This window comes from Ranitomeya variabilis, chromosome 2 (genome assembly GCF_051348905.1).
Source record: "Ranitomeya variabilis isolate aRanVar5 chromosome 2, aRanVar5.hap1, whole genome shotgun sequence".
Lineage (NCBI taxonomy): Eukaryota > Metazoa > Chordata > Amphibia > Anura > Dendrobatidae > Ranitomeya > Ranitomeya variabilis.
In genome coordinates this window covers 256,859,709-256,881,951 of record NC_135233.1, presented here as the reverse complement: position 1 = coordinate 256,881,951, position 22,243 = coordinate 256,859,709, and the positions used below count along the sequence as shown (strand labels likewise).

Genomic DNA, 22,243 nt, shown 5'->3' with positions numbered 1-22,243 from the left:
CATGATCGGGGGTCGGCGATGCTTGTACATTGTAATCATAGAGGTCCTGGAGACCTCTATGGTTACTGATCGCCGGTGGCTGTGAGCGCCACCCTGTGGTCGGCGCTCACAGCACACCTGCAATTCTGCTATATAGCAGCGATCTGATGATCGCTGTTATGTAGCAGAGCCGATCGGGCTGTGCCTGCTTCTAGCCTCCCATGGAGGCTATAGAAGCATGGCAAAAGTTAAAAAAAAAAAGTAAAAAAAAATGTGAAAAAAAAAATAAATAAATAAAAGTTTAAATCACCCCCCTATCGCCCCAATCAAAATAAATCAATAAAAAAAAAACCCAACCTACACATATTTGGTATCGCCGCGTTCAGAATCGCCCGATCTATCAATAAAAAAAAAGCATTAACCTGATCGCTAAACGGCGTAATGAGAAAAAAAATCGAAACGCCAGATTTACGTTTTTTTGGTCGCCACGACATTGCATTAAAATGCAATAACGGGCGATCAAAAGAACGTATCTGCACCAAAATGCTATCATTAAAAATGCCAGCTCGGCACGCAAAAAATAAGCCCTCACCTGACCCCAGATCACGAAAAATGGAGTCGCTACGAGTATCGGAAAATGGCGCAATTTTGTTTTGTTTTGTTTTTTGCAAAGTTTGGAATTTTTTTTCACCACTTAGGTGAAAAATAACCTAGTCATGTTAGGTGTCTATGAACTCGTACTGACCTGGAGAATCATAATGGCAGGTCAGTTTTAGCATTTAGTGAACCTAGCAAAATAGGCAAGCAAAAAACAAGTGTGGGATTGCACTTTTTTTTGCAATTTCACTGCACTTGGAATTTTTTTCCCGTTTTCTAGTACACGACATGGTAAAACCAATGATGTCGTTCAAAAGTACAACTCGTCCCGCAAAAAAAAAGCCCTCACATGGCCAAATTGACGGAAAAATAAAAAAGTTATGGCTCTGGGAAGGAGGGGAGCGAAAAACTAAAACGGAAAAAGCTCCGGGGGTGAAGGGGTTAAAGGGTGAGCAGGTGTGTTTTAGAGTGGTAATTCCATTAACTTTACACCAAGCAAAAGAACGTGGGTCAAGTCCTGGTGGGAACATGGGGTTACAGAAGAGGGGGGTCAGTGGGGAGGACTTAGATTGGAGATCAAATTTAAACCTTTCCTTCCTCCAAAGGATCAGGGAATGTGCTGTGAAAGGTGCTGTAATGTGTAGGCCTTTTGGTAGTTTTTGTGTGGACCACATAAGGCCAGGCAAGGAAAACGGAAGTAAGAGGGACGATTCCAGGCCAACCCATCTCGGAGCATGGTTGGCAGCGCAGGCATTAGTCAATTGGGCCAACTGAGCCGACTTGTAATACAGTGTGAAGTTGGGCATGGAAAGCCCCCCTAACCTTCTGTGTATGAACATAGTTTTTTGACGGATTCTGGGTTTTTTTCCTTGCCAAATAAATTTTGAAATCATAGAGTGAATCTCGTGTAAAAAGTCTTATGGGGCAACGGAATGGGGAGAGAGCGGAATAAGTACAGAAATCTGGGCAGGGAGACCATTTTAATTGCTTGCAATCTGCCCAACCAGGTCAACTTCATGGCAGACCATCTAGTTAAGTCAGCTCGGAGGTTTTTTATTAACGGGAGATAGTTTCACTTGAATAAGGTCGACTTATGAAAGGTGAGATTGACTCCGAGGTAAGTTATATAATGTTCATTTTTTGTAAATTTGAACTGGGAAATAATATTTGTTTGCATGTCCTTAGTGGTGTTAAGAAATAGAGCTTCGGATTTGTCAACATTAATTTTGAGTCCCGAGATCGACTCAAATCTACGTAGGACTGAAAACAAATTTGGGAGAGTGGTAAGTGGACTGGACAAAGTCAGCAATAAATCATCTGCAAATAAGCTTGCCTTATATTGTGCGCCAAGTCCTACAGGCCCGAGTATGTTTGGGTTAAGCCTTATTGCCTCAGCTAGTGGCTCCATGGCCATGGCAAACAGGGCTGGAGAAAGTGGGCAGCCCTGCCTCGTCCCCCTTTGAATGTTGATAGGAGTAGGTCTAGTTGACGGGAGTTTCAAATAAGCTGTAGGGCTGTCATACAGTAGTTGGAGGCATGAAGTAAGGGTGCGAGGGATGCCAAATCTGGATAGGACTTCAAATAGGTAGGACCATGAGACCGAGTCGAAAGCTTTCTCTATGTCTAAAGCTAATAGTAGCAGGGGTTGTTTGCTGAATGTATAATATTTAGATTTCTCCTAATATTGTCGGGCTGTGTGTTCCTTTAACCCCTTCCTGACATCGGACGTACTATCCCGTCGAGGTGGGGTGGGCCCCCATGACCACGGACGGGATAGTACGTCCAGCGCGATCGGCGGCGCTCACGGGGGGAGCGCGGCCGAGTGTCAGCTGCCTATCGCAGCTGACATCCGGCACTATGTGCCAGGAGCGGTCACGGACCGCTCCCGGCACATTAACCCCCGGCACACCGCGATCAAACATGATCGCGATGTGCCGGCGGTGCAGGGAAGCATCGCGCAGGGAGGGGGCTCCCTGCGGGCTTCCCTGAGCCCCCCGCAGCAACGCGATGTGATCGCGTTGCTGCGAGGGTCTTACCTCCCTCCCTGCCTGCTCCAGACCCGGATCCAAGATGGCCGCGGATCCGGGTCCTGCAGGGAGGGAGGTGGCTTCACAGAAGCCTGCTCAGAGCAGGCACTGTGAAGCAGCCTGCACTTCTCTCAGATCGGTGATCTGTCAGAGTGCTATGCAAACTGGCAGATCACCGATCTGTATTGTCCCCCCCTGGGGCAAAGTAAAAAAGTAAAAAAAAAAATTTCCAAATGTGTAAAAAAAAAAAAAATATTCCAAAATAATGAAAAAAAAAAAAATATTATTCCCATAAATACATTTCTTTATCTAAATAAAATAAAAAAACAATAAAAGTACACATATTTAGTATCGCCGCGTCCGTAACGACCCGACCTATAAAACTGGCCCACTAGTTAACCCCTTCAGTAAACACCGTAAGAAAAAAAAAAAAAAAAACGAGGCAAAAAACAACGCTTTATTATCATACCGCTGAACAAAAAGTGGAATAACACGCGATCAAAAAGACAGATATAAATAACCATGGTACCGCTGAAAGCGTCATCTTGTCCCGCAAATAACGAGCCGCCATACAGCATGATCAGCAAAAAAATAAAAAAGTTATAGTCCTGAGAATAAAGCGATGCAAAAATAATTATTTTTTCCATAAAATAGTTTTTATCATGTAAAAGCGCCAAAACATAAAAAAATAATATAAATGAGGTATCACTGTAATCGTACTGACCCGAAGAATAAAACTGCTTATCAATTTTACCAAACGCGGAACGGTATAAACGCCTCCCCCAAAAGAAATTCATGAATAGCTGGTTTTTGGTCATTCTGCCTCACAAAAATCGGAATAAAAAGCGATCAAAAAATGTCACATGCCCGAAAATGTTACCAATAAAAACGTCAACTCGTCCCGCAAAAAACAAGACCTCACATGACTCTGTGGACCAAAATATGGAAAATTTATAGCTCTCAAAATGTGGTAACGCAAAAAATATTTTTTGCAATGAAAAGCGTCTTTCAGTGTGTGACGGCTGCCAATCATAAAAATCCGCTAAAAAACTCGCTATAAAAGTAAATCAAACCCCCCCTTCATCACCCCCTTAGTTAGGGAAAAAAAAAAAAAAGTATTTATTTCCATTTTCCCATTAGGGCTAGGGTTGGAGCTAGGGTTAAGGCTACAGTTAGGGTTGGGGCTAAAGTTAGGGTTAGGGTTGGGGCTAAAGTTACGGTTAGGGTTTAGATTACATTTACGGTTGGGAATAGGGTTGGGATTAGGGTTAGGGGTGTGTCAGGGTTAGAGGTGTGGTTAGGGTTACTGTTGGGATTAGGGTTAGGGGTGTGTTTGGATTAGGGTTTCAGTTATAATTGGGGGGTTTCCACTGTTTCGGCACATCAGGGGCTCTCCAAACGCGACATGGCGTCCGATCTCAATTCCAGCCAATTCTGCGTTGAAAAAGTAAAACAGTGCTCCTTCCCTTCCGAGCTTTCCCGTGTGCCCAAACAGGGGTTTACCCCAACATATGGGGTAGCAGCGTACTCGGGACAAATAGGACAACAACCTTTGGGGTCCAATTTCTCCTGTTACCCCTGGGAAAATACAAAACTGGGGGCTAAAAAATAATTTTTGTGGGAAAAAAAAATATTTTTTATTTTCACGGCTCTGCGTTATAAACTGTAGTGAAACACTTGGGGGTTCAAAGTTCTTATAACACATCTAGATAAGTTCCTTGGGGGGTCTAGTTTCCAAAATGGGGTCACTTGTGTGGGGCTTCTACTGTTTAGGTACATTAGGGGCTCTGCAAACGCAATGTGACGCCTGCAGACCATTCCATCTAAGTCTGCATTCCAAATGGCGCTCCTTCACTTCCGAGCCCTTCCATGCGTCCAAACGGTGGTTCCCCCCCACATATGGGGTATCAGCGCACTCAGGACAAATTGGACAACAACTTTTGGGGTCCAATTTCTCCTGTTACCCTCGGGAAAATACAAAACTGGGGGCTGAAAAATAATTTTTGTGGGAAAAAATTTTAGTTTTATTTTTACGGCTCTGCATTATAAACTTCTGTGAAGCCCTTGGTGGGTCAAAGCGCTCACCACACATCTAGATAAGTTCCTTAGGGGGTCTACTTTCCAACATGGTGTCACTTGTAGGGGGTTTCTACTGTTTAGGTACATTAGGGGCTCTGCAAACGCAATGTGACGCCTGCAGACCATTCCATCTAAGCCTGCATTCCAAATGGCACTCCTTCCTTTCCGAGCCCTCCCATGCGCCCAAACAGTGGTTCTCCCCACATATGGTGTATCATCGCACTCAGGACAACTTGGACAACAAATTTTGGGGTCCAATTTCTCCTGCTACCCTCGGGAAAATACAAAACTGGGGGCTAAAAAAATAATTTTTGTGGGAAAAAATTTTTGTTTTATTTTTACGGCTCTGCATTACTTCTGTGAAGCCCTTGGTGGGTCAAAGCGCTCAAAACACATCTAGATAAGTTCCTTAGGGGGTCTACTTTCCAAAATGGTGTCACTTGTGGGGGGTTTCAATGTTTAGGCACATCAGTGGCTCTCCAAACGCAACATGACGTCCCATCTCAATTCCTGTCAATTTTGCATTGAAAAGTCAAACGGCGCTCCTTCCCTTCCGAGGTCTCCCATGCGCCCAAACAGTGGTTTATCCCCACATATGGGGTATCAGCGTACTCAGGACGAATTGTCCAACAACCTATGGGGTCCAATTTCTTCTGTTACCCTTGGGAAAATAAAAAATTGGGGGCGAAAAATATTTTTTGTGAAAAAATGTGATTTTTTATTTTTACGGTTCTGCATTATAAACTTCTGTGAAGCACTTGGGGGTCTACTTTCCAAAATGGTGTCATTTGTGGGGGGTTTCAATGTTTAGGCACATCAGGGGCTTCCCAAACGCAACATGGCGTCCCATCTCAATTCCAGTCAATTTTGCATTGAAAAGTCAAATGGCGCTCCTTCGCTTCCGAGCTCGGTCATGCGCACAAACAGTGGTTTACCCCCACATATGGGGTATCGGCGTATTCAGGACAAATTGTACAACAACTTTTGGGGTCCATTTTCTCCTGTTACCCTTGGTAAAATAAAACAAATTGGAGCTGAAGTAAATTTTTTGTGAAAAAAAGTTAAATGTTCATTTTTATTTAAACATTCCAAAAATTCCTGTGAAGCACCAGAAGGGTTAATAAACTTCTTGAATATGGTTTTGAGCACCTTGAGGGGTGCAGTTTTTAGAATGGTGTCACACTTGGGTATTTTCTATCATATAGACCCCTCAAAATGACTTCAAATGAGATGTGGTCCCTAAAAAAAATGGTGTTGTAAAAATGAGAAATTGCTGGTCAACTTTTAACCCTTATAACTCCCTAACAAAAAAAAATTTTGGTTCCAAAATTGTGCTGATGTAAAGTAGACATGTGGGAAATGTTACTTATTAAGTATTTTGTGTGACATATCTCTGTGATTTAAGGGCATAAAAATTAAAAGTTGGAAAATTGCAAAATTTTCGCCAAATTTCCATTTTTTTTGCAAATAAACGCAGGTAATATCAAAGAAATTTTACCACTATCATGAAGTACAATATGTCACGAGAAAACAATGTCAGAATCGCCAAGATCCATTGAAGCGTTCCAGAGTTCTAACCTCATAAAGGGACAGTGGTCAGAATTGTAAAAATTGGCCCGGTCATTAACGTGCAAACCACCCTTGGGGGTGAAGGGGTTAAACACATGGACTGTGATATATGATATTGCATAGACTAAAAGAGTGTACTTCTGATATGGCCCGAATTGGTACTGTTCTGAATTTTGATAAGAAACCAGCTAATTTAGTTGAGAGTGCAATGCTTCATAACGGAACCTGCCTAATACACTACGTTCCAATCTGTTTGCTTTTCTTTGTTTACTCTATTATTGAGAGTGTGATGTTACATCCATGTTATTGTATTGAATGGATAAAGGTAAATGTCTGAATCATTCTTACCTTATACTATGATAATATAGGTTTGTAACTTCTATCCTGTGGAATCTTTCAATAAAAAGAGTTCTTTCTAATTCGGTACAATGTCTGGAACGACCAATCTTATTCACTGAGCAAGGGCTAAAACCAGCGGTTACATCTGCTGCCCTCCTACACTAAATAAGGGCCATAATTGACACCTGCTTCTTCACAGAATGAATGACCGCACTAATTGAACTCTGCACTGCTTTTAATCAGAGCATCCCCCTTTCATTAAAGGAGTCAATTACACCCAATTAGCAGCATGCATGTCATGACTGTTGATTCTGCCCATTACTCGCCTACATCTAGTTATTCATTTTTTTCCCATGTTGTATGATCTTTTCTGTCAAAAACCCACATTATTGATGTTAGACTGCTATTTTTCACACAACTGTAAATCTCAATTCAAGATCTGTTTGCTGTCAGAATCAGAACTGAAAAGCTAACAAGTTCATTGCACCACGTTTTTAAACCTGTAATTGCTTGCTGTAAGCGAATTGGAACATCCCTCTATATATTCGCCTCAGAGACGAACACATTAACTGTGCAAACAAGACTGAAAACCGCACCCGACCTTGCAGCTGAGGGTTTGTGTCAATCGTATCCAGTGTGGCCAATCTTGTGCAAGGTAAATCTTGCATGTCCACACTTAACGTTTCCTGCAGAGGAATGTGAAGACCAGACCCAGGTGCACCTGTAAAAGACCCTCAGCTAAGAGAAGCATAAGGTCAGGATGGGTGTTTAGCCTCTGGATATAAGCAATAATGCTCATATTCACAAACAGCAAGCAGATATGTTCCTTGACCCCGGCTCATGACTGCAGGAAGACTGAACAACTATGCAGGGTGTCACCTCAGGAGGAACTTGGTCTGCAGCCACAGTGCGTGTATATATGTATGCAGATGGCTGCAGACATCCAGGCTTATATGACTCTTTGATGTTAGAAGGAACAGGACCCAGCTGCCTAAACTAGGACATCTGACCAGGGGGGACACTAAACAGACGCCAGGAGAGGGGTGGGGCGCCCGAGAGGAGAAAATCTCCATCCATAGACATGAGAGAGGTGACACCCTGAAGATGAGAGTCACCTATTTCCCTCATCACCAGAATGCTCTGAAGGCATGCTGAAATATTCTGTGCTACTGGAGACTGATATACTACTTAACTTCCTGAGCTCCAGCAAGAGGGGTACAATCCTGTACGGAAACACTCAGTACTCTATGCAGCTAGACATTCCTGATCCTCTCATTTATGCTCGTTCCCTCTCTTCACATCATGTCCGCCCCAGGATGCATGCAATGGTTTACTCACTGAAAGCGCACCCTCCCCTGTAATATTCTGTGCTGCTGAGACTCCTGTTCTAAGTTTGTGACCCCCGCCCAACGACGACTTCATGGCGTAATAGAGAGTCTCCCCCAGGGATAAGTGTCACAGGGAGTCTGGCAGCTGCTTATCCCTCCTGTACTCACACTGCCTCCATCTCCAGATCATCCGTGTCCTCGTCCTGGGGAAGCTGCAGGTACGGGTTGTCCGATGCCGGCCGGAACTTGTACCCGGTCAACACGAAGAAGATGAAGGTGGCGAGTTCATCCAGAAGCTGTGGAAAGTCAGAAGATATCTAGAACGGACCACCATGGTGCTTATTAAACCCGTCTCCATTTTCAATATTTTGGCTTACCATCAGTGAACATTTTTGTTTACATTCAGAATCTCAAAACCTGTCCTAAAACATCTCGCAGCTCAGGGTTCGGTACAGTGTATCAGTGCAGATTAGATACAATTGTAACCAACCCTCAGCTGTGAGAACGTCCCAATGGGTTTGGAACATCTGGTTGTAGAGAAGATGGTTTATGTTCACTCTCAGAGATCTAGAAAAAGGCGATGAATTCCACTACGTCTTACACTAGGAATATGCAGAATGCATGCAAAAGATTTTTGGAGTGTAGATATCAACCCAGGTACTCATGTTTGGATATGCAGCATGGACTGGGCACCAGTGGAGGGCACCTACCTACCTGGTACATCCACTTCCACTGGAATGGCACTGCCAGCTTGATGAGAAAGGCGATAATCCGGGTGAAGTATATGAAGCACACGATCTACGGAAAAACAAGAGTTAAAACTAAGACATGTAAAAGTCTTCCTCTGTGGTGATGATCCCACCATCCCCGCAGAGCCTAGCCTGTGCCCCCCACTAGTCTGCGCTGATATTGCTGAGAAGCACAAGTCAGGCTGCAGATCTGGGATTAATCTCGCTAAGAGGAATTTATGGCACCCACTTAATAGATTGCTCCTGGTGCTGCAAGTTATTATGTCTGTATCTCAGGCACCGAGAGATCACTTAATGCAATTACTGCAGGAGCCGACTATCAGCCCATCCAGTAACCTCAATGTCAGTGCCACAAAGGGCCACGGGAAGAAGACGGAAAATGGGGCAATCCGGGTATGAAAGGACATACTAACAATATGAGGAGCATTATAGTAGTTATATTCCTGTACATAGGGGCAGTATTATAGTAGTTATATTCTTGTACATAGGAGCAGTTTTATAGTAGTTATATTCTTCTACATAGGGAGCAGTATTATAGTAGTTATATTCTTGTACATAGGAGCAGTGTTATAGTAGTTATATTCTTCTACATAGGGAGCAGTATTATAGTAGTTATATTCTTGTACATAGGAGCAATATTATAGTAGTTATATTCTTGTACATAGGGGCTGTATTACAATAGTTATATTCTTGTACATAGGGAGCAGTATTATAGCAGTTATATTCATGTACATAGGGGCAGATAAGACGCTGTATGTTTCCTTGTCAGATACATCACTTCCGTGTCCTCCTTTCTTCCTTACTCACCATGACGTAGTAATGTCTGAAAAGCTTCAGTTTCGCCAAGTTGATTGCAGCTGACACAAAAAAAAGAATAAATAAGATTAATGAGTGTGAGGAAATATCAGTGCTCGGTCACTCCTCACAATCTACTAGAAACAGACAACTACAGACTTTCTTGAGCAGTCTCTGGTCCTGCGGTATGGTGGATCTGCGCATCGCTCCTTATTTATTACTAGATGGCAGCCCGATTCTAAAGAATCGGGAGTCTAGAATCCATATATACTTTATTTATTCAAATGTAAGAATAATACAATTAATAAATAATAGTAAGAAAGAACAAAAAATGGCTGCACTCACCAGCTCTTGACAATTCTTGACAGTACGGCACATTTCTGAATGTGACCAATCAGAAAAGTGCCGCGCACCACGAAGGCATATATCTTTGTCCACCCTGAGCGGGTGTAGGACGCTGGTGACGTCACTTATCTCCGGACATTATCTCCGGACAAAGCCACGGAAGTTGGCACAAATTGCCGGAAGTAGTATTCTAGGCAATTATATATTAGATTTTAATGTTATCAGTGTTTACCTTTGAACGTTTATATTGTATTGTCCTGTCACCAGCCATGTGTACGATTATCGGCCGAAAGCCTCTCTGGAACCAATAATCACCCCATGTAAAGGTATCTTTATAAGTTAAAGATTCAGAATACTATGACTTTTATCATATCCTGAAGTCAAGTTTTTTATGAACCGTTAAGGTTTTCTGGTTGAAGTAAAAAAAACTCTGAGTGTTTACAGTTTGAAACCATAAAATGTTGAAAAATTATGTAATTCTTGAGTATATCACTCAATGGTGCTCATAAACGTGTCAAATTTGATCTATAATATACTTTAATATACGTTACTTTAATCTTTAATATACTTAAGAACAGGGCCCCAGACATCACACAGGGGGTCTGAAACACCGCACAGTGGTCCAAAATATCGCTGTGCTCTGCCTGGGGCCCCATATGCTGCCTGGGGCCCCTGTGCTCTGCCTGGGGCCCCATATGCTGCCTGGGGCCCCTGTGCTCTGCCTGGGGCCCCATGTTCTGCCTGGGGCCACTGTGCTCTGCCTGGGGCCCCATATGCTGCCTGGGGCCCCTGTGCTCTGCCTGGGGCCCCATATGCTGCCTGGGGCCCCTGTGCTTTGCCTGGGGCCCCATATGCTGCCTGGGGCCCCTGTGCTCTGCCTGGGGCCCCTGTGCTCTGCCTGGGGCCCCATGTTCTGCCTGGGGCCCCTGTGCTCTGCCTGGGGCCACTGTGCTCTGCCTGGGGCCCCATGTTCTGCCTGGGGCCACTGTGCTCTGCCTCGGGCCCCATAAGCTGCCTGGGGCCCCTGTGCTCTGCCTGGGACCACTGTGCTCTGCCTGGGGCCCCATATGCTGCCTGGGGCCCCTGTGCTCTGCCTGGGGCCACTGTGCTCTGCCTGGGGCCCCATATGTTGCCTGGGGCCCCTGTGCTCTGCCTGGGGCCCCATATGCTGCCTGGGGCCCCTGTGCTTTGCCTGGGGCCCCATATGCTGCCTGGGGCCCCTGTGCTCTGCCTGGGGCCCCTGTGCTCTGCCTGGGGCCCCATGTTCTGCCTGGGGCCCCTGTGCTCTGCCTGGGGCCACTGTGCTTTGCCTGGGGCCCCATATGCTGCCTGGGGCCCCTGTGCTCTGCCTGGGGCCCCTGTGCTCTGCCTGGGGCCCCATGTTCTGCCTGGGGCCCCTGTGCTCTGCCTGGGGCCACTGTGCTCTGCCTGGGGCCCCATATGCTCTGCCTGGGGCCACTGTGCTCTGCCTGCGGCCCCATATGCTGCCTGGGGCCCCTGTGCTCTGCCTGGGGCCCCATAGGCTGCCTGGGGCCCCTGTGCTCTGCCTGGGGCACCTGTGCTCTGCCTGGGGCCCCATATGCTGCCTGGGGCCCCTGTGCTCTGCCTGGGGCCCCTGTGCTCTGCCTGGGGCCCCATGTTCTGCCTGGGGCCCCTGTGCTCTGCCTGGGGCCACTGTGCTCTGCCTGGGGCCCCATATGCTGCCTGGGACCCCTGTGCTCTGCCTGGGGCCCCATATGCTGCCTGGGGCCCCTGTGCTCTGCCTGGGGCCACTGTGCTCTGCCTGGGGCCCCATAGGCTGCCTGGGGCCCCTGTGCTCTGCCTGGGACCACTGTGCTCTGCCTGGGGCCCCATATGCTGCCTGGGGCCCCTGTGGTCTGCCTGGGGCCACTGTGCTCTGCCTGGGGCCCCATATGCTGCCTGGGGCCCCTGTGCTCTGCCTGGGTGTAGGACACTGGTGACGTCACTTATCTCCGGACATTAGCTCCGGACATGAGCTCCGGACATTAGCTCCGGACAAAGCCACGGAAGTTGGCACAAATTGCAGGAAGTAGTATTCTAGGCAATTATATATTAGATTATTATTATAGCGCCATTTATTCCATGGCACTTTACATGTGAGGAGGGGTATACATAATAAAAACAGGTACAATAATCTTGAACAATACAAGTCACGACTGGTACATGAGGAGAGAGGACTCTTCCCACGAGGGCTCACAATCTACAAGGGATGGGTGAGGATACAGTAGGTGAGGATAGAGCTGGTCATGCAGTGGTTTGGTTGATCGGTGGTTACTGCAGGTTGTAGGCTTGCCGGAAGAGGTAGGTCTTCAGATTCTTTTTGAAGGTTTCGATGGTAGGCGAGAGTCTGAAATGTTGTGGTAGAGAGTTCCAGAGTAGGGGTGATACACGAGAGAAATCTTGTATGCGATTGTGGGAACAGGAGATAAGAGGGGAGTATAGAAGGCGATCTTGTGAGGATCGGAGGTTGCGTGCAGGTAAGTACCGGGAGACGAGGTCGCAGATGTATGGAGGAGACAGGTTGTGGATGGCATTATGTCATGGTTAGGGTTTTGTACTGGAGTCTCTGGGCAATGGGGAGCCAGTGAAGGGATTTACAGAGGGGAGAGGCCAGGGAATAGCGGGGGGACAGGTGGATTAATTGGGCAGCAGAGTTTAGGATAGATTGGAGGGGTGCGAGAGTGTTAGAGGGGAGGCCACAGAGCAGGAGGCTGCAGTAGTCAAGGCGGGAGTTGATGAGGGCATGGACTAGGGTTTTTGCAGATTCTTGTTTTAGGAATGTACGGATTCGTGAAATATTTTTGAGTTGAAGTCGGCAGGAAGTGGAAAGGGCTTGGATATGTGGTTTGAAGGAGAGATCAGTGTCAAGGATTACCCCGAGGCAGCGAGCTTGTGGGACTGGGGAGAGTGGGCAGACGTTTACTGTAATGGATAGGTTTGTTGGGGGGGGGTCGCGTGAGATGGGGGAAAGATGATGAATTCTCTTTTGTCCATATTAAGTTTTAGAAATCTAGCGGAGAAGGATGAAATAGCGGATAGACATTGAGGGATTTTGGTTAGTAGGGAGGTGATATCTGGTCCAGAGATGTAGATCTGTGTGTCGTCGGCACAGAGATGATACTGAAAACCGTGAGATTCTATGAGCTGTCCCAGGCCAAAGGTGTAAATGGAGAAGAGCAGGGGCCCTAGGACTGAACCTTGCGGGACTCCGACAGATAGGGGACGAGGTGAGGAGGTGGTGTGTGAATGGGAGACACTGAATGTCCGGTCTGTTAGGTATGACGAGATCCAGGATAGGGCCAAGTCTGTGATGCCAAGGGATGAGAGGGTTTGTAATAATAGGGAATGGTCCACTGTGTCACAGGCAAAGGACAGGTCCAGGAGGAGGAGGATAGAGAAGTGTCCCTTGCTCTTGGTGGTTAATAGGTCATTGGTGACCTTAGTTAGGGCAGTTTCAGTGGAGTGGTGTGACCGGAAGCCTGATTGTAAGCGGTCAAAGAGGGAGCAAGAAGATAGATGGGAGGACAGTTCAAGATGGACGTGTTGTTCCAGTAGTTTTGAGGCATAGGGGAGAAGTGATATAGGGCGATAGCTCGGTACAGAGGATGGGTCAAGAAAGGGCATTTTGAGGATAGGTGTGATTGAGGTATGTTTAAAGCTTGAAGGGAAAACACCAGTTGTTAGTGATAGGTTGAAGAGAAGGGTTAGGGTTGGGATGAAGACTGTGGCGAGGTTTGGGATGAAGTGGGACGGGATCGGGTCAAGTGCACAGGTGGTGAGATGCGATCTTGAGAGTAGAGTGGAGAGTCGATCTTCTGTAATGGTGGAGAAGTTGGTTCTTAGCATCTATAATGTTATACGAGTTTTATATGACTGAGATACGAGGGATGCGTTCCCCATTAATGGAAAAATGGAGGTTCCCCCTAATATGGATGAAGGGTCATTGATAAAGGTCTGTGTCACTCATTAGTGGGGACTGATTTTCTTAGTACAGCAGATTACTATCTGGTCTGGATGAGATTGGAGCAAATAGATCCCAAAATTCAATATGTGAACACAGGACTGGTGATGCAGCTCCTTGTAAGGCGGATATCTCCTTTAACCATTCTGTCTATGAGCAGAAATGATGTGAATTCTCCATGGAACTGATCATCCAAACCTGGCACATTCTGCTCCGCTAATTGAATGGCTCATAGTAAACGTCGCCAAGAATTGGTTTAGGAAAACAGTGAGCTGAGAAGGGGCAGCTGGGAGATCTCCGGCCTCGGGGCCATGTGGAGATCGTCTCCTGGTGATGTCCCAGTGCTCCAAACCTTTCCTACAGAGTATTGCACTTCAGAACATAACAGCCAGAGACAGATGATTTATTGTGCCGGTCCTCATTAGCAGCCACCAGCAGGAACTCCAGATTTTATGGGAGGACTGTCAAGGTTCTTATGTGTTCATAAGAAGTCAGATGATACGGGAAGGAGGAAAAAAAGTATGCAAAAGCCATGGGATCACCATATAGAGATGAGAGACTCTGATAAGGCCAACACCTATCAGATGCCAATCAGATAATAACAGCCAAGGTATCCAAGAACAGTAAAGGTACCTTCACACTGAGCAACTTTCCAACGAGAACGATCCGTGACGTTGCAGCGTCCTGGATAGCGATCTCGTGGTGTTTGACACGCAGCAGCGATCAGGATCCTGCTGTGACATCACTGGTCGGAGCTAGAAGTCCAGAACTTTATTTCGTCGCTGGATCACCCGCTGTCATCGCTGGATCGGTGTGTGTGACACCGATGCAGCGATGTGTTCGCTTGTAACCAGGGTAAACATTGGGTTACTAAGCGCAGGGCCGCACTTAGTAACCCGATGTTTACCCCTGGTTACCATTGTAAATGTAAAAAAAAACCAAAAAACTACATACTTACATTCCGGTGTCTGTCACGACCCTCGCCGTCAGCTTCCCGCACTGATTGTGAGCGCTGGCCGTAAAGCAGAGCACAGCGGTGACGTCACCGCTGTGCTCTGCTTTTACTTTACGGCCGGCGCTCACAGTCAGTGTGGGAAGCTGATGGCGAGGGTCGTGACAGACACCGGAATGTAAGTATGTAGTGTTTTTTTTTTTTTTACATTTATAATGGTAACCAGGGTAAACATCGGGTTACTAAGTGCGGCCCTGCGCTTAGTAACCCGATGTTTACCCTGGTTACTCGGGGACTTCGGCATCGTTGGTCGCTGGAGAGCTGTCTGTGTGACAGCTCTCCAGCGACCACACAACGACTTACCAACGATCACGGCCAGGTCGTATCGCTGGTCGTGATCGTTGGTAAATCGTTTAGTGTAACGGTACCTTTAGGAATAGAAAACACAATAATAAATGCATAACATGCGGAGATGAACAACGCTCATAAAGAGGAATATATACAAAAAGGACAGAATTGGAAGGAATGTCCAATGTTAGGCCATATACTATGATAAATGGAGAAATCAAGCATACAAGCCAAACCTGATAAGTGAGCAACATCCATGATATAGAATATAGAAGTATAACCCTCAGGAAAAGCAATGTATGGGAGAGGAATGTCCAATGTTAAGCTGAAGTAGGATCACTAGAGTAAGAGTGAAAGAGGCAGACAAACATTGCTTACTATTGGACTTTCCCCTCTCATACATTGCTTTTCCTGAATGGTTCTAAAATATATATTATATTTTATATCAATAATATAATATATATATTCATTGATTGATTGACAAATGAGCATAGGTGTTAGGCTTATCATAGTCTCACATCTCTATATATGTATGGCACATTGGCTTTTTAATGTTTTTAACTCTTTGTTTTGCATCACTGGTTTTATCATTAATTTACATCTGTTAGCCAGCATAAGTACATGTGGGGGTTGCCTCGTTGCTAGGGAATCCCCACATGTACTTATAATGGCTAACTGATGTAAATCATTCAGCTGTGGCAAGAAAAACTAAATCTACGAGCACTAAAAAATACTCAGAGGACCCGAGCGTGCTCGAGAAATCTCGAGTAACGAGTATATTCGCTCATCACTAGTCACTACGTCTATACATATACCCTCAATATCTCCATACAATCATGGCAGCTGCAGCAGCATAATCACTAGCACTGAGGAGCGGGCAGCAGTATTTATAGGGAGGAGGGAATGCTAGAAATAGTGCTAATCTCTATCTGTGGCGGTGGACCCTACCAGCACCCGTCTCCAGAAAATAAACATGTGGCTGAGGGATATCTGGTCACTACTGATAACCCCAATTGCATCCTCCTTCATATGTGGTTACAGGCTTCTCCGATCCTCCCCCATCAGTATAATCTGTGTACACTGGAAAATAGGCGTTGGGGACCCCAATCTACGATGCCCGGAAGGAAAAGGCCGATGATGCTGCAGTGACAGGTAAAGGCAGGTATCCTGACCCACCATCAGCCGTTGCACAAGTGGAAAGTGCCCAGATATCCCCCATCTAAAACGCTCTGAGACCGAACCCTCATTGTGCACCGGACGGGGCCAATACAGAGGCCCCAGAAAAGATCATTACACCCATCACTGCTAAAACCTGGCTGTAAGTGACGTGAGGCGGGCGCACATCCAGCCACTGCGTCCTTCTTAACTAACCTGCACTGTTGGAAAACTTTGTTGTATGACGCGCTGCCAGATGACAGCAAATAAAACGCAGCAGCCGATCACTGCGGGCCAATGTCAGTAATGGAGGTTATGTTTACATGTGTAACCATGCTGGGCTCCCGGGGTCACAGCATCATGCGGAGGCACAGAAAGCAGCCATATATAGACAGGTCAGAGGAGAGGTATGTGACGGAGGAGATCCGCTACCTAAACCCAGATAATTAATTACTAACACAGGCTGTACGTGGTGAAGAAGGGCGACGAGGGAGGATGGGGACCCGCACACATCGCTCATCCACACCATTCCCAACCCTACAGCTGCTGGACCGGCTGACCATTCATGGGGCCGCAGGGAAACGGGACAATCACTAACTATAAACTGCACCCACCCCGGCTAAATCTATCAATTTTACCCAAAATTCAACATCTCTGCTTGCTGCCTGTGAATAATAAAATTCTTATGTATTAAACTAAGACATCTAACAAATAAGAATTTTCTACAAGTCGTATTCAGCCTGATACATTGCAGCTAGCTAGCAGGAGATCTGGGCAGTGTGGACTACATACAATGGGAGACATGCTAGGCCAGCTCGTCTCACATTGCATGTAGTTCACACTGCACAGATCTCACGCTTGCGGGGAGGTCGGCTTCTGCTAAAAATGAGTTGACTCCAACCTTAGGCACTGCTGGAAGATGTAGTTCTACAACAGCCAATCAGACTCATTGGTCAGGACCCCCCAAATTCAAGCTCTTTCCTTGCTTTCAGTGAGATCAATAAGGAGTCTACTCATTTTTAGCAGAAGCCGACCTTCCTGCAAGCTATGATGCTGCTGTAATCGGTCTCCACTATTTCCTCCCTTCGATGCGTTCTTGGCACATCATCAAACCCATCACTTTGTGAAGAGTAAACATGTCTGACTTCACCCCCCGGAAATCGTCTACACTCCCACCCACGCCCTCCACAATTATCTGGGGTGCCATTAACTAATGGCAAAGACCATTAAATCAGGGATCAATAGCTGGCGGCCGGCAGGGGAAGGGTGGGGTAGATAATGCAGGATGTTGGCCGCAGGTGATGGGTTTTTGGGCACAGGAAGGGTCCATACAGGAGAGGCTCTGAGGAGCAGAAGAGATGCAGGGTCATATGGAAGCTAGATTGGCGCCTTGTAAAAAGCAATAGAAGCACTTAATATGCATGGCTATATATTGGGCACAGCTGGAAATGGGTATAAACCACCCATCATGGCGGAGTATCAGAGAACGATCTGCAGCCAAGAGTAGGAACATGGCTTCCTATACTCCACGAGAGTTGACCGGGTGGCGCAGACTACAGGGACACTATGTGCAGCTGCCTATGTTAGTGTATGTGAACACCGATGGAAACTTTCTATTATTATAATGCTGCTAAAATAAATAAAGGCATGCAAATAATCCAGTGTACAAATACCCTGCCGTTACATGTACACAGTTTCTATGCGGATGTATGTGTGCCCATGGTTGCAGAGCTACTAACAGATCTGCCTGACTGCTACATACAAGATGAAGGTGATTTTTTTCTTAGAGCTGGGCTGAGATGGGCATCTGAACTGTCAGGGGGCTTCAGAAGTCTCAAGAACGGATTATCCTGAACGATGCGATGATTGCAAACATTTCTATGCATATTTGTAGACTGTGAGCCCTCGCGGACAGGGTCCCTTCTCCTGTACCAGTCCGTGACTCAGATAGTTAATCATCATTCTACTTATTATTATGTATACCCCCTTTTCACATGTAAAGCGCCATGGAATAAATGGCGTAATAATAATAACAATAAGTGCTGCGATACAAATCACACACGCTGGGAGATTTACTACCAACGATGATGCCTGGTCATGAAGGCAATTCCCATCATTTCTAACCAAAGCCAAACACTGGAGAAAAAGGTGCCATCGTGTTTGCCTTCTCCAGACATGGACCCTGCAGTGATGACGTATTCTGCGAGCGCTTACTACACATGCTATATACCATGTTTTATACAAGCTGCTGAGCAGAAAGACTGTCCCTGTGTGTGACGTGCTGCGATAAAGTGGCAGCGCGAAGACTTATATCGCCACCTGCTGGAGAAGAATGGCTTTACATTGGCAATGGAACAGCCCAGCGCGGTGCCTCCAAGATCAGAGGCGGATGTGATTTAAGGGCACCAGCTTCGACTACAATAATTGAGCGTGTTACTCAACACTAAGAATATGCAAAAAAACCAAAAAAAAACAAACAGATTTACCTTTTCCATCCGTCGCTGATGCTTCCTGAAGATGTCGGATGGACCTGGGTGGAAACAGAGAATATAAGAGCTCATGGAGATGGTCAGCACACAAGGCGTGTAATGCGACAGGATGAAATCACTAACTCTAAAGTACAGCCGTACGACCGGACTGGTATAACATAGTTTAGAAGATGAGGAAGAAGATGGATGGCTCCAAAATCCACCTCGTTACCTGCAAGAACGATCAACAGCAGAAGATTACCCCTGTAGTTCCCAGACGGATGCAGGATAAAATAGAGGGTGAAATAAGTACCTAACACGTCACCAATTTTCTAAGCAAAGCAATCCTGTCACTTACTTAAAAAGAATTTCAGATGGTTCAACTGATTGCCTATAAAAAGGTGACTCATAACCAAGGTGCCACACAAGAAACATCTCATGAAACCAGTGAGCTGTCTCAAGTCCTTCACAACCTTATTGTTGCAAAACATATTGCTGATGGCATTGGTTACAGAAGAAATTCTAAATTATTGAAGGATCCAGTGAGCACTGTTGTGGCCATAATCCAGAAGTGGAAAGAACAAAATTTCACCATAAACTGGCCACTAGAGTTGAGCGACTTTTACTTTTTTAGGATTGAGTCGGGTTTCGCGAAACCTGACTTTGTCAAAAGTCAGGTCGGGTGAAATCAGCCGATTATTGCGAAAAGTCGGGGGCCGACTGAAACACGAAACCCAATGCAAGTCAATGGGGAATCAAAATCGGCAGTGAGTGGAGGACAGGTAAACACCTACAGTGCCCATTTTAATGCCAAAAACATCAATTCTTATTACTCAAGCTTGTCAATCTTAATTTACTTTATTATAATAGTTAGGCATTGAAAACTGGGGGTCATTTGGCTAAAGTTGTGGGGGGGTAGGGCTGGCTCAAGATTTTCGTGGGCCCAGGAAACGCGGCATACGTCACAGCGGTGGAGCAGGGAGAGGTAAGTATTTCAACTTTGCAAGTGCTGTGATCCTGAGCAAGCAGTGGGGGCCCACTCGTTGGCATTGGCACAGGACCCCTCATAGTACGGCGGTGTGTTTGACGGCGGGTGGCGCCTCCCACCAGCAGAGACACTTGTGTACTATGAGGGGCCCTGTGCCAGTGACGTCGCCAACGAGTATGCCCCCCTACCTGATGAAGGAACCTGCACTTTCATCTGCACCTTCCTCTTTGTCCCCGTGTAAGGTGGTATAGTATGCGGGAAGGGGAACCTGACTTTCAGCAGGGTCAGATTCTGGCTGTGTAGAGTGCAAGGGGAATGTAGTTGTCTGGGTCAATGTACCAGCAGACTCATCTAGCAGTGGCTGGGCAATGGGCAGGATGAGGAGGAAACACAGATATAGGCCCAAATAATAAAGTGGGCTAAATGCAGTTCAAAATTGTTAACAGGACTAACCAGGCGGCATTGCTTTGTTCAGCGGAGGACAACTGTAATGAGAGGCTGACACAGTGAGTAGGCCAAAATAAGTACCGTATATACTCGAGTAGAAGCCGAGATTTTCAGCCCACTTTTTTGGGCTGAAAGTGACCCTCTCGGCTTATACTCGAGTCATTGTCAGCGCAGAGGGGGGGGGGGGTTGGGGGAGAGGCGCAGTGATATACTCACCTGCTCCCGGCACGGTCCCTGGCAGCGTCTCACTGTCAGATGGTCTCCGGGAGCCGGCGGCATCTTCCTGTGTTCAGCTGTCACACACCGCTCATTAAAGTAACGAATATGCGTCCATATTCATTACTTTAATGAGCGGTACCACGTGACCGCTGAACACAGGAAGATGCCGCCGGCTTCCAGAGACCATCTGACAGTGAGACGCTGCCAGGGACCGCGCCGGGAGCAGGTGAGTATGACGGAGAGGTGAGCATTGAGCGATAGTCACCTTCCTCATTCCATCGCTGTGCGCGCTCTGTATTCCGTGCTCTGGCTGTGACTGTTCAGGTCAGAGGGCGCGATGATGCGATTAGTGTGCGCGCCGCCCTCTGCCTGAACAGTCAGTGCAGAGGATGGAAGACAGAGCAGCGCGCAGCGATGGAACGAGGAAAGTGACTATCGCAAGTGCCGGGGGCCTGAGCGAAGAGAGGTGAGTATGTGATTTTTTTTATTTTAATCGCAGCAACAGCAAATGGGGCAAATGTGTGGAGCATCTTATGGGGCCACAATGTATGGAGCCACAACATATGGAGCATTGTATGGGGCCACAATATATGGAGCATCGTATGGTGCCACAACGTATGGTGCCACAATGTATGGAGCATTGTATGGTGCCACAATGTATGGAGAATTGTATGGTGCCACAATGTATGGAGCATCGTATGGTGCCACAATGTATGGAGAATCTTATGGGGCCACAATGTATGGAGCATCTTATGGGGCATAATGTGTGGAGTATCTCTTGGGGTATAATGTGTGGAGCATCTTATGGGACCATCAACCTTAATGCAGCATTATATGGGGCGCATTTTAATATGGAGCATTATATGGGGTGCATTTTGTATGGAGCATCTTATGGGGCCCATCATGAACTGTATAGAGCATTATATGGGGCTCCTGATTCAATATGGATATTCAAAAACACTTAACCTACTGATGTCTCAATTTTTCTTTTATTGGTATCTATTTTTATTTTTGACATTTACCGGTAGCTGCTGCATTTTCCACCCTAGGCTTATACTCGAGTCAATAAGTTTTCCCAGTTTTTTGTGGCAAAATTAGGGGGGGTCGGCTTATACTCGAGTATATACAGGTAAGTAGGCTAAATGCAGTTCAAAATTGGTAACAGGAATAACCAGGCGGCATTGCTTTGTTCAGCGGAGGACAATTGTAAGGAGTGGCTGACACAGTGAGTAGGCCCTAATAATAAAGTAGGCTACATGTCTGCCACAATTTTTTTCAGAAATAACCAGGTGGCATAGCTAGGTACAGGGGTGGGCTCCTCTGCGGAGTAGCAGACAGTGGTAGTAGGCGCAACGTATTAACTGGTCTAAATGGAGGCCAGGGCCCCTGTATATTTTAACTATCATCTATCATTTCAACAAATTTGTATTGGCAGTGCCATTGAAGGATTTAACAGCACAGACTACACAGTGGTGGAGCAGGGAGAGGTAAGTATTGCAAGTGGTAGAGCACAGTTCGTGCTGGGGGGGGAACACTCTCTCGTGGGCTGCAGTACTGGCACAGGGCCCCGATGGTGTGTCTGACGTTGGTTGTGTACCACCACCGTCAGAGACACTTCATTGTACTATGAGGGACCCTGTGCCAGTGCCGTCGCCCAAGACCAAGAGTGGGCACACCCACCTGTCCAGGCAAACGGCACTCGCACGGGTGCTTGCACCAGGTGGTGACCACGGCCCTGTGGGGTGAGTCAGCCCATTTAGGGAGGTATATAAATGGCCTATGGTGGACATTCAGCAGCTGCAAATGGAGGAATTGGAGAAGTCAGTAAGAGGCGGCCAAAAGCAAGACATTTTTCAGGCAAGCTACGTGTCAGCAGG

General features: G+C 46.5%; 1 protein-coding gene across 4 annotated transcripts in view; it reads right to left on the bottom strand.

Annotated features, from left to right (window-relative positions):
• GPR107 (G protein-coupled receptor 107) overlaps positions 1–22,243 on the bottom strand; it is a 99,663-nt gene that overhangs the window by 7,473 nt on the left and 69,947 nt on the right. For all 4 annotated transcript variants that reach the window (XM_077284762.1, XM_077284759.1, XM_077284760.1 and 1 more), the window contains exons 14-17: positions 18,731–18,774; positions 9,475–9,524; positions 8,633–8,716; positions 8,087–8,214 (exon numbers count right to left, since the gene is read on the bottom strand). In XM_077284762.1, coding sequence (XP_077140877.1) covers positions 8,087–8,214; positions 8,633–8,716; positions 9,475–9,524; positions 18,731–18,774 — 306 coding nt within the window. The remainder of the gene's footprint in view (positions 1–8,086; positions 8,215–8,632; positions 8,717–9,474; positions 9,525–18,730; positions 18,775–22,243) is intronic.